General features: G+C 45.5%; 1 protein-coding gene across 1 annotated transcript in view; it reads left to right on the top strand.

Moving 5' to 3' along the window:
* ANO2 (anoctamin 2) overlaps positions 1–13550 on the top strand; it is a 310827-nt gene that overhangs the window by 238118 nt on the left and 59159 nt on the right. Inside the window, exon 16 of the mRNA XM_080659102.1 lies at positions 5042–5237. Coding sequence (XP_080515228.1) covers positions 5042–5237 — 196 coding nt within the window. The remainder of the gene's footprint in view (positions 1–5041; positions 5238–13550) is intronic.

Raw genomic sequence — 13550 nt, forward strand, 5'->3', positions numbered from 1 at the left:
TATGGGGCAAGGAGGGTAGAAAGCAGGGGGAATGACTGGCTTGAAATTGAAATTCTAACAGGAGGTACTCACCAAATTAAATTGGAACTTCAAAGGGCTACATTCTCAGAATAAAGATGATAGAACTAAACGTACCTCATTCCCCACTTATGGAACTGCAGAGAAAATTGTGTTCCAAGGAGAACAGAGAGCAAAAGGAAAACAAACCCCTGTCCCTGAGAAGTGGCCATGGGCAATCCCCATTGTGGATTCACAGCCTGGTTCATCATACGTGAGGACCAGTGCATTACCCTAGAACACTGTGTGGAGCATGGGGTCAAGGGGTCAGGGAGTGTTTATAAAAGAGTACTTTGTTATGAAATTTGGGCAACAAACTGGAATATCAAATATCATTCCCTCCTCCGTCCCCTGTGATTGAACCTTGGCAGAAGATTTCAGGACCAGGGCCATGAGGACGTTTTTAGGGATGCCAGTCTGCCAGATCAGCTGGGGATGTTTTTCATAGGATGAAAAGAGCCAAGGAAATGTCACATGCTGTGTCCATCTTCCCACTGTGATAGAGGCAACATGGATGAAGATAAATTTTCTCTTTCTGTTCTCACCCAGTATGTTGAGCTAAAGTTTCTTTTCTTTTTGAATTAACTCTCTTCTGATTTTCTTTTTATAGGACAGGGGATTATCAGAGGCAATGTCCTTCCTTCCTCTAGAGCTAGGAGCCTGAGCGCTCCTCTCATGCCCAAGACAATCATTTACTTATACTCATATATTGGGAACCAGCCATCAGAAACCCTCGTCCATTGACTGGATTATTGCAATGGCCTCCTAACTGATCTTGCTGCCTTTAGACTGTCCCTCCACTGATCTTTGTACAATCTGGGTCTGATAATGTCACTCCTCTGCTAAAACCTCTCTAAAATCTTCATATGTCATGGGATGTAGATCCTTATACTAAAGGGCTGGCCCTCCTCCTCTCCACCATTCATCTTTCCCTCCAACTCTCTCTTTACTCAATTAAGTCCTTGCTGAAATGTCACCTTCTCACTCAGGCCTTTCCTGACCACCCTATTTTAAGTTGCAACCTTTCCCTATGCCCCTATTTTGCTTTATTTGTTTCCATAGAATTTATCACACCAGATATACTACATATTTTACCTATTTATTAGTTTACTAGAGGCCTGGTGCATGAAATTCATGCACGGGTAGGGTCCCTAGGCCTGGCTGGTGATCAGGGCAGATTGGGGCCTTCTGGCTGCCAGCCAGGGCCTCCCTTCCCCAGCTGCCACCTGCTGGCTGGGGCCTCCCTTCGTTCTATGCTGCCCCCTGGTGGTCACAGCACACATCATAGTGAGTAATGGGTCTCCCAGTTGAACTCCCGCAGGGACAATTTGCATATTAGGCTTTTATATAGAGAGATTGTCTATTTTTCCTCATTAGAAGATCATTGCCCAAGAAATTTTTATCTTTTTTCATCATTATATCCCTGACACCTAAAAATGGTGACTGGCCCATAGTAGGTACTCAAGACATCTTTTATGAATGACTGAATGAGAAAATAAGTGAATTAGGAAGATCCCAGAGACAACTTATTGTGTCAATGATGAAGTCACTAGTGTGTATATTTTTAAAAATTGAGCTACTATTACATGCCATGCCCTAGACTGGGCACTCTCCTACTAGTTGCTTCTCCCAGAGGTTGCTTCTGCCTTTTCTATTTGCTCCTCCTTATTCTTTCCTTCAAGACTTTCCCATAGAAAATGGTCTCAAAGCTGCTTCTGTGGAGTTTCCTCTAACAAATCCCCCTGCTCTCTGCTCAGAGCATACCAGAAACTCAGGAACTAAGGCCTGTGACTCTGTCCAGCTGCTACTAGGCTCAACAGTTGTTATGTGTGCAATGATTTTTCTCAACTTCACTTCAGAATGTAAGTCCTAGAGTGTCGGGACCTGTTCCCCTTTCTGTCTCTCTTAGAATGTCAAATAGGGCTATAGACTCTATCACCTGGCTTCCATTGCAATTTGGCTGTGCCCAGAAGTATATTATGGGATTAAAACACCAAAAGCAACAGGGACCATGATAATGTGACCATGTGTACGGGATCAGAAAATCTTTACCAAACAGGGAGGCACAGAATGCAGCACAAGACCAATCCCTGCTTTTGGCCTAGTTGGGGAGACTGCTCACAAACATGAAATATTCCCAGCACAGTGGTTTGCACAATAAGTGGTTGGAAAGTATTTATTGAATTTAATCATCAAAATCAATAATGCAGCCAAAGTGGTGAAAATAGTACTGGATTTAGTGCCAGAGTGCATGGATTCTAATGTCAGGATGGGACATTAGTGCTATTATAAGGATTAGTGCTTGTGAAGATATGCATTGAATAATGACATAGAGTGGATACAAATGGATCAGCTGTTGAGGATGATGTTATCATCATTAGTGTATCATCTCTACCATGTACTCTCCAGACCTTGGATCAATCACATTGCTGTTTCTTGGGCCCTTATACATGAAATAAAAGGCTAAACATGAATGAGCCCTAAATACTAAAATATTTTTCATTCCTATCATGATCTAGGAGACTAGGGTAGTAGTCCTTGCCTTGCGACCTTGAGAAAATCACTTTCCACATCTGTTTCCTGGCCTATTTAATGGCCATGGGACTGGGCTGGTGCTCTCCAAACTCTTCCAGTTTGAAAACTGTGAATCTTAAGATGCTCGTGGGAAACTCCGAAGGAGAAGTTCAAAACCTGATTTCTATGATGGGATGGAAAATCAAGATCAGACAAGTTAAGATGGCAAAGAACAGCATCAGAGGGCTGGGAGGCACATGTTGGAGGTGGGGCTGGGGATTTAGGAAGGGCAGAAATAGGGGATTTCTCGAGTGAGGAGAGCAGTGCCTCTGGAACTTGAATAGGAATCTTGTTAAAATGCAGACAGAGTTAGGTCTGGAGTTGTGCTTGAGATCCTTCATGTTTATCAAGTTCCCAGCTGATGGAGCAGGTCCCAGGGATCACACTCTGTGTAGCCAGGAGGAGTGTTCTTCCTTCCCCAGTTTAGCAGCTGGGCCTCTTAGAGAGGGAGCATCGAAGTTGATTTCCTGCCCAGTCGTTTCTCCATGCACCACCCCCAAGCAAAGGATGTTTTTGCCATTGTTTTTTCCAAACCCAACCCCAAATACCTCTCTCTCTCTCTCTCTCTCTCTCTCTCTCTCTCTCTCTCTCTCTCTCTCTTTCTCTCCTCTCTCTCTCTCCCCAATGCCCTGGCTGCCCCCGCCTCATTATTACTTCCACTTCCATCATGGTCCTTCACTGCAAAAGTGATTTTGGGGAAAAAGAATCTCACACCATGTTTTCCAGGCCCTTACTGTCTGGCAGTGACAATCCCAGAGGAATGGGAAGTGAAAATGTGTACATTGTTGGAGACGGGTGATGTCACATCCAAGTTTCCCCTCTTACATGGTAGTCATTCCTCCTTAGACCTAGAGGCTGGGGTTGCTGCTACTCCTACCCCCAGCCTGCCTCTGAAGAGGGGTCTCCCACAGAGTGACTTTCCCATCTAACCTCTCCTCCACTCGGGCATACACACACACATCCTCCTTTTACTCAGAGAACACTGCATCCTCTGTGCTTAGGGAAGGCTTCTTTTTCACACTATGGCCCACAGGGCAAGCACTGATATTTGTAAAGCACATGGGAATAAATAGCTGAGGCTGCCACCAGCACACTCCAGGCTTCAGCACTCCCAGGTACCCCCTAGAAGTCTGAAGACATCCATAACTCAGACACATCTCAAACCCATTCCTCATTCGTTGCACACCAGAGTGTCTTTCACACAGCTTGCAAAGCACTGCCCAAGCCTGAGCCCCGCCCTCTCCTTTTTAGGGAGAGAATGTACAGCCCAGGACAGATTGTTTTTCTCAGAGGGAACCTTTTTACCTGCTCTTTTCTCTCCCCATGTTTTCTATTTAGCCCTCCATAGCCAGTGCCCACCTCACCATTCCCTGTCCCAGAGGAAATAGGACCTAAACAGCTGCCTTTGTGAAAAGAATCCTAAGAAAGAAGATTTCACTTGACTGGAACAAATTAGAGTTTTTCTCTGAGCAGGTTAAACACCTAGCTTCTCCCTTTCTTCCTTCTGCACCCATCTAAGAGGCTTACTCAGGACCTGTTCTTCTCCTGACATTCTGTGCTTCAGGGAAATGGCCCTTCCTTGGCTGTGATAAGAGAGAAGAGGGAGCGTGACAGGGAGAGTGTCTTATTATTCTTAGGTTCTAGAAAGAAGAAATGAGGGGTCAGGCTTTGAGGTCAAGTGGCTGCTAAATTTTCCTTTTAAACATAGAAGTTTTGGCACCAAATGAGATATCAGAGTCCTCCATTTCAAATTGCCTGATAGAGAAATTTAAAGTGATATTTTATTCATCCTGAGGACTGAGAGTGTGAAAATATCACTCCTGCCTGTTTTCTCTCCCTTTTTTCTCCTTTGGTCAACCTTCCCACATACACCCCATCAAGCTCTCACTCACCCCTACTTAGCTCAAACACCTTCAATGGCTCACTATGTCTTTTCATTGAGTCCCAGTTTAAATTCCATTGCTCCACAAACTATTCCCTGAGCACTCAGATCTACTAGCTCCTTTGTACTCTCAGACCCTTTAACAACTATATTTTTCATTTAGCACTTAATACATTTTCAGGTATTATTTACTATGATTTAATAGGAATTCGCCTTTTCTCCATAGCAGATTGAAAGCTCTCTACTAAAAGGAATCACATCATGTGTATGGTACACACTATTGTTAATTCTTTGTGTGTATTATGGGCCATTTGGAATCTGATAAAAATGGAAGACACTTTCTCCTGAAAAATGCATCTGTACTTAGAATTTGCATGAGAATTTAGGGAGTTTGCAGTTCCCTGTTTCCCATCAATGAACTCCAGATTAATAATACCTGGCTTAGCCAATAATACTGTTGGCTGAGCAAATGATAAGTGCTCAATAATTGTCTGCGGATGTGTGACTCTCCCTGTTTTTTCTCTACAGATTGCCTTGACCTTTTCCATTGTCTTTGCGGTCATTGTGTATCGTATCACAACTGCAGCTGCTCTGTCTCTCAACAAGGACACACGCTCCAACGTCCGGGTGACAGTGACAGCGACAGCGGTCATCATCAACCTCGTGGTCATCCTCATCCTGGATGAGATCTACGGTGCGGTGGCCAAGTGGCTCACCAAAATCGGTACTGTGCTACTGCATCACGTGTTTGCCCCAGGCCCCCTGGAACGTGATCATTCAGTGTGGTAATGACCCAGCATGAGAAAGGGAACAAGAACAAGATTCTCTGTATAGAGCATTTTAATTGGGGAAATGAGGAAGGGCACCCCTCAGACAGAAGCCCTTCCTGCAGCAATTTTTTTAAAAATACATATCTTTATTGATTTCAGAGAGGAAGAGAGAGGGAGAGAGAGAGATAGAAACATCAATGATGAGAGAGAATCATTGATCGGCTGCCACCTGCACATCCCCCACTGGGGATTGAGCCCACAACCCAGGTATGTGCCCTCGACCGGCATCGAAGCAGGGACCCTTCAGTCTGCAGGCTGACACTCTATCCACTGAGCAAACTGGCTAGGGCCCTGCAGCAATTTTGATCAATCCTCCTCCCGCCCAGATTGACTGTGTCACCATCCCCTAAGAATAAGCCATGGGTTTATTCTTCTTAGCCTAACTTAGAAGCAAGATGGGTTCAACACTTCCTGTTAAAAATCTCAGAGTTTTAGCTCTCCTCCTTTTCCCAGCAGCATTTATAAAGTTGAGAAAGCTTCTTGATACTTGAGCCCAAGAGGGTCTTATCTCTCCCCATATTGTCAGAGGCCCCAGAAAATCCACACATTCCCTGTGCACTGAGCAGACTTCAAAGAGTCATATCAGACTTCCCAAGCTTCGAGCCAGTGAGAAAAATGCAGTGGCCTCAATATTCAGACGTGTCATTTGAGCTGCAACCTGCTGTTGCTGCACACTACTCTTTGGCATTTGTGCTTATGAGATGGGGGAGGGCTGAGAGCCGAGACCCTTTCCTCATTGGATTTATTCTGGGGAGCCTGGATGCACCCCCTTAGCTTCGTTGAATCCAGGGACTAGGAGTCTTGGCCCCTTATTAACCTCTGGGCAGTTGAATTAATGATAGGATGTCTTTAATTCACTGACCAGTTTAGAAGCTAGATACTTGATAGGATAACCCCCTCTTAAGAGAGCCTACCCTGGAGGATCAGAGGATTCCGGAAAGGCCTCCCTAATTCCAGTTACTCATTCCGAGCCTCTCCCCGATGGGCCTCTATTCACTGGGCATTTACCTCTGGTTTCTATGTGGACATAGGCATTTACCATCTAGAGTGGCAGTTCTGCTCTCTTCGGGCTTGTACATAATTGCAAGTGTTATCTATATGCCTTCATAAACTTCTTGAGACAAGTAGGCAGAGCATTTACTTCCGTGTATTTAGTGGTATTCAGGATCCTATAGAAGCACTTAGGAGGACCACCCAACACTCCTGAGGGCTCAAGGGAAGCTTCAGAGGTAAAGGCATCAGTTGGAGAGCTCAGAGATAAGTGGTGGTCAGACAGGTTTGTGAGGGAGGGGCATGGGGGGAGTGGGCAGGAGGAGACAGTTCCTGGCAGAGGAAACAGAATGAGAAATCTGGCACAGAAGAGGGAGCTCAGATCCCTCGGGGCCAACAAAGGCACGCAGAGAAGGGCATGTACCTGGGCTTATACTCGGAGTAGGGTTGGGTGGCAGAATTTTGATGGGCCTAAATGCCAGGGAGCTGAAGGAGCAGAGCTTACCACATGGAAGAAAGAAAAAATGAAGCATTTCTAGGATACCAGGTGAGCCCAGAATGGTGGTTGCTCTCGGGTTTTTGGCATACCCAAGGACACAGCATAGTGGGAACTGGGCCCAGAAAGTTGATGATAACCTTTTTTTGGGAGGGCGGGGGTCGTGTGGAAGACCTCAAATGCCAAGGACCCTGCTTGTTTACATAGACAATGGAAGCATGTTTGTAGGTGTTCACAGGGCATCTAACGAAAAGTACCCATTGTCCAGGCCCGAGTGCTAAACCAGTTGAGAAATAAAGCACAGGCAGGTATAGACACAGCCAAGGTATCGCCTTTACAGCTGAAAAAGGCTACACCGGAGGAAGCATCTTAGCAGGAGAATCAAACAGGCTTCCTAAGACTGGGTTCCAGACAGATTTACCTTCCCAGTGGTGGTAACAGAGGACGGGGCAGCCTAGCAAGTCTTAGGACATGGGTGGGGTGGAATAGAAGAACACTTGCTGCCTGCAGGCCCTTTGCTCCCCAAGGGAAGGACAGAGGAGTGAGTAGGCAAGGAGTGCCAGTGTCACCTTCCGGACTGACCACTGAGATGAGCTACTTCCCCTTCTGTCAGCCAAGAGGAGAAATGAGTGAGATGGGGGAGATAAGCAGAGCATTGCAACTGATCCCACTCCCTCCACATGGAAGAAACACCAGCAGTGGAGAGAAATGTTGCCTCAATAACTCCTGACTCAATAGCTCCCAACTCGACTGAGGATGTTTTGAAGGGTGTGATATGACGGGAGCTGTATGTTTGCAAAATTACATGGTCAGGGATATAGGGTGCGAGAGGAGAGAAAAGCTAGAAGGTCTGGTATAAAGGAGATTACTTAGTGCGGGGGCAGGAAGTGGGGAAGAGAGGAACAGGGAATGAGTAATGTAGAAATGTCTTCCTGCTGTCCATTTGCATTACTTTATTTCACTTTTCTTGCACAGCTCCAGAGAGTGGTAAAGAAAGAACATAAACGGAGGGGTGGACAATGAAAAACTCATTAGCAAGTATTTAGTGAGCGTACAAGGCTGGGCAAATTCTCTTTGCATTGGGGCACAGAGTAGTTTCCATTCTGTGAAGCTCCATCCACTGCTTTTATTAGCACTCCCCCAACCCAAAAGTTTAGGCCCCTCCAGGCTGCTAACCCAACACCCAGTCCTCCATAAGAAAGTGTGTGCACTGGAAAGGAGATGAAATTTTAGCATGCATATTTTGTTCTTTGTGATAGTAATACTCATAAATTGTTTTTAAACTAAAAATATATATATTCTCTATCCCCTTCCATCTTCGCAAAAACGATGTGTGGTCAGCAAGGGAAGTATTAAATCCTCATTATTTGGAGGTTCAAACTCAGATTCTGCCTCTAAAATGCAAATGTGTTTTCTGCTGTTTTTAACGTAAGCTCCTTACTGTCCAGATTGACGTGGTGTGCTGGGTCTCCACTCAGGAACCCATGTAGGCGTTATCCCGGGTCATTGCTCCTGTCTTTGTTAGATTGGATGTCCCCAGGGGCTCAGAGAGGTGCTGCTGTGCAGTGGAAGAACCACTGAATTAGGAGCCCAGTGAAAAGAACCTGGGAGTTCTAGCCCTAGTTCCTTCTTCCTCCCACTCCCGCTGTGTGGCATTGGGCAGAGAGGGAACTTTTCTGGACCAAGTTTAATTGATCCTTCATTATGTTCCTCCTTCCTGTCCATTGATCATCACCTTATCTGCTTTGTTGTCACAACCTAATGACTGTGCCTCTGTCTTTAGTCTCTTTTCTATGGGCCTCTATCTTGGAAATCTCCACTCAGCATCACTCCCATTCAGCCCCTGAAGAGAGCTTCCTTTTGTCCTTAGGTTAGATACAGGGTGTTCCCCAAAAAAGTATACACCTTTTAACAGTTAATAGCTCAATTTTGAAAATGAAATGTATTTTAATAAACACTGCCCTTATAATTAATTATTCAAAGTGTGTATATATAATTTTGGGGGACACCTTATATAAACTGGCATTCCAGGTTCTCAGTCACCACCTTCTTCCCACTGTCCTCCTCCACTCAATTCACAGGCAGCCCAGACCCCCTGCCTGTGTGTTCCCACCCCTGTGCCTTGCTCAGGCTTCTGTAACAGCTGTAACAACCCCTGGTGACCCTCTTTTTAAAGGACCTCTCGAGGCCCGCCTCCCAATGAATCCTTTTCTGGACACTCAGTCCTTAGTGAGTTTCCTCCCTCCCACATCTGAACTCTTGGGCTGCAGATCATTTATTCCTTTGTTCATCCCTCAGATGTTAATTGATTGAGTGCCTACTTTGTGCCAGGCCCAATCCTGGAAACACAGCTGTAAACAGGAAAGACATGGTCCCTGCTCTTCTTGTATTTACACTGTAGAAGGGAAAGATGGACAGTAGACAAGAACATTTCATGGAGGGTGAGGAAGCAAAACAGGGAGGTGTGATAGCATTGGGGTTGTGCCCTTTGGATCAGGTGATTGGGAAAGGCCTGTTGCAGTGAGAGCTGGTCAACAGGAGGGCACCAGCCACACAGAGAGGAAGAGGCCACAGCAAAGGCAAATGCAGAAGAGACACAATATCACAGACTTGGCTTATAAGCCAGCAAAGTGGGAGTCAGCTTGGAATGAATTATCTACTCTGCTCACTGGAATTTATCATGCATTGCCTGTTATCAGTCCTGTATTTGTGTGTATTTCCCAGTGTTAGAATACACGAGGCTGTGCTGGTCATAAATTCATCTCAAGATCTCAGTCACATAATGTGAAGTTGTTTAATTGTTATTGCTCACACTACATGTCTGGTGTGACAGGCCATGGTCTGTGCTTCACACACTTGCTCAAGGACCAGACTGATGGAGGCCACATGGAGACAATGTCAGGGGGAGAGCTGGGGGGTCATACAAAGGCTGTGAAACACTGCAGTCTGGAAGTATCATCCATCACTCGGCTCAGGGAGCACTGGCAAGAACCAGCCTAATTATGAAGACACTGAAAACACATAGATGTGAGTGGATGTTCTGTGAACTTGAAAGGTCTCTGCCACTTGCTGCAACCAGGTGACAAAGTCCTGAAAAAGAGCTACTCTGTCTTACCTTGCTCTTTATTTCCTACACAGTGCCTGCCTCAGGGTAGATCTTAGCATAAGTTTGTTGATGAAGTTATTGGTAAAGTCATGTCTCTTTTCATTCACAAAGTCTTTTCAAAAAATGCATATAAGTTAGGTAGTCTGTAAACCTCAGTAGAGGCCACAGTGAGTGTTTATGTATTCATTATTTCAACTCTGTCTACTTACAAAAGGATTTGAGGAAACACGGAGGTAAATGAGGCAAATGCGAAGTTGTCACAATGGGACAGTGACTGAAAGGTACAACAAAGACATCCGAACTCGAATTTTCCTTAATGGCAAAGGATATACACACTAACAGAGATGGTTGTACGCACCAGGGATGACCAGCAAAGGTGTAGTTTCAGAGTCCCCAGGCCTCCCCAGGACATAAAGCTGTGGATAATGCCACCCATTGGGGTGAGGATTCTGCCAGGCGTAGGGGCTTTCTTTGCCATTCTCACGCTGGGTTTAATACCGGTCTGGCTTCCTGCCCCAGATCTCCTGATTGATGAGGAGGCTGTGAATATTTGCTTTGCTCACCAGGTGCAAACAGCTGGTGTAAACAACCCCAGCAAGTTCTCAAGTGTTTCCTGTGAGGCTGGCTGATGGACAGGAGCCTTTCTAGGAGCATCCCTCAGCAGGCCTAGAAGTCAAGCCTATCTGAAACTCATTCTTGCCATAAATAGTTATGCCAAAGGACAGAATTTGTTAAATGCCTTCAGAGGGATTGACTCAACAGTGGTAAATAAAGACAGTAGTTGTCTTCCCAGCTGCCATAATAACAATACTGATGGGGATGGGTGCAAGGCATGCTATAATTTGGAGACTACACAGCACTGGTGGCCCAGGGACTGAGCTGAAACTTGCAGTGCTGGGATGGGGTTGCTATGGAAATAAATGAAGTTTTGGGGCCTGGTTGGCCAAGGCTCACTGTACAAAGGGTGTAGCCCAGTTCAGTAAGCATCAATCATTAAAGTTTATGAGAATCCCAATGAATTGGTAGGACAAGGACTGTCTTCATTCCCAACAATCTGTTCATTCCTGAAAGGGTCACAGGTGGTGGTTATAGGGAAAGGATCCAGATCCTAGTGTAGAAAACAAACAAGAGCTGGGCAGGACCTCAGGACCACAGGCACCCAGGCCAATAGGACAGGGCCTCACAGGAAGCCAGGCAATAAGAGTCACAAAGCAGATCAGCTCAAGGCATGCTTCCGTCCTGTCTCCTTGGATTGCTACAACAAAATACCACAGACAGGGTGGCTTATAAACAACATAACTTCATTTCTTACAGATCTGGAGGCTGGTAGTCTGAGATCAGAGTGCCAGCAGAGTTGGGTGAGGGCCTTCTTGTGAGTCACAGACTTCTCATTGTGTCCTCACATGGAAGAACGGGCTATGGGTCTTTCTGGAACCTCTTTTACAAGGGCACTAGTCTAATTCCTGAGGGCTCCACCCTTATGAGCAAGTACCTATTAGAGGCCCCACTTCCTAATACCATCACATTGGGCAACAGGTTTTCAAACTGAATTTTGGAGGGATGTAATCATTCAGACCATAACGGCTCCCTCCTGTCATACTGTGCCTTTGAAACAATGAGTTTCTGAGCCCACACATAGGTGAGCAGGATTCTAATCCTCCTGAAAACTGTAGGGTCTTATCATGACTGGCATAGGCATGGGTCAGGCTTGGCCTGGGAACGGGGCCTATTCGTACTCTGGCTGTGAGGAATTGTGCTAGCTAGGGGCTAGAGGTGGAGGAGGTAGGACTCACTCCAGGATTCTAGGCTGAATAATCAAGATGCCATCAGCTTGTTTTTATCAGCATCATCCTCTAACTACAGCTCCCCTACCACTGCCTCCTTTTCTCCTCCTTTTCAAAACTATGTGCAATGTGCTAAATTGTGTGTGGAGCTGTGCAGTTCATCCTTCACTCTTTATTGAACCTCTTCTAGTTACAGGATTGGGCTTATTGTAGGGTCTTGGAAACAGATCATTGTTTTAAACCAAAGTCTCCCGTTCTTACAAAACTGGCTGTGTTTGTATGGTATTTAAATATTGCTGATATCTTCCTCCTCAGTGTTGCTGCCCCCGATGCTACTGAAGTGGGGACAGGGAAGTGAACAAAAGAACCAGGGTAGGGAGAAACACTTGATTTTTATTGAGCACTGCCATCTACCAGGCCCTGTTAGGCATCGTATATACATTGTCCCCCATAATTTATACAATAGCGCAAGAAATCGCTCATCTTGTATTTCACTCTTGAGAATGCTGAAGAGGTTTAGAAACTTGACCAAGGCCCATGGTTAATAGTGGTGTATGAGTGTGTGTGTGTGTTTGTGTGCGTGCACGTGCATATGCACACACACAAACATACACACTGTGCTAAGCACTGTTCTAAGCATTTTACATATATTAGTATATTTAATTTTTAAAACAGCCTCAACAGTGCAATAATGTAGATAGTCTTAACACTCCCATTTTAAAGATTAGAAGACTGGAACACAGAGAGATAAATAACAGACCCAAGGTTATATGGCTCCTAAGTGGTTTGTCTGGCCTCAGTGTCCTTGCTCAGACCATGACACGCTACTGCCTCGCAATATGTAGCTGTCCTTGTTCCTCAGGAAATTCTAAATGGGCTGGCAAAGCAAAAGAAAACACACCAGAGGCTCCAGAAGATTTAAAATGCAATGCACCCACCTATGTGAATGTCAGGTGGCGGGGGTAGGGGGGTGCGTCTCTGGGGATAAGCAGAGAGACTCAGTGGGAACAAGCTCTGTCACCTGCCTGCCTTCTAGGTCTCCATGCATGAGGGTACCTCCATAGGTTCAAAGACTTTGAGGTCCTACATGCTTTATTAAAATAAATTAAAAAAAAAAGAGTTGCCCTGGCCAATGTGGCTCAGTTGATTGAGTGTCATGCACCAAGAGGTCACCGGTTTGATTCTGGGTTGCTGGCTCGATCTCTGGTAGGGAGTATATAGGAGGCAGTCAATTGATGCTTATCTCTCTCCCTTTCCCTTTTTCTCTCTTGCTAAAAATCAATAAAAACATATTTAAAAAAGAATTGAAATGCCTCTGGGAAGTCCTGAGTTTAAAATTTTGCACCTAGTTCTAAACTAGCCTCAGCAAAAAGCAATGTATTATTATAAAGGAGAGAAGAGGGGAAAGAAAGGAAAACGGAGGGGAAAACTCAGTACCAAAGGCTGCCTGGACATTAAAAATTCTTTAAAGAAGAACATTTGGGATATATATGGATGGATCTAATTTGCCATCAAATGTGGATAATGTGTGTTTTTATAGAGTGCAGGGTGAAATGCTAGCTTTGTTGGCTCAGAGCACTGAGACCCAGGAGTCAGCTTCACTGCAGCCTTAGCCTGCACAGGGATGTACTTCCAGAGCCAGGATACATATAGGGGTGTGCGGATATGTGTGATTGCGTGTGGGCCAGTCTGGGACCAGTGACTTCCTGGAGGTGTTGGCGAGACCATAGTGCTGGTAATGTGAAATCTGGCCTGAGTCAGTTCTGCTGGCTTGTAGTCCTGCTCTGATACCAGCTCCTGACCCCTTGTGTGGCCTTGGGCAACTATGGAG

The sequence above is a fragment of the Plecotus auritus genome, assembly GCF_963455305.1.
Source record: "Plecotus auritus genome assembly, chromosome: 3".
NCBI lineage: Eukaryota > Metazoa > Chordata > Mammalia > Chiroptera > Vespertilionidae > Plecotus > Plecotus auritus.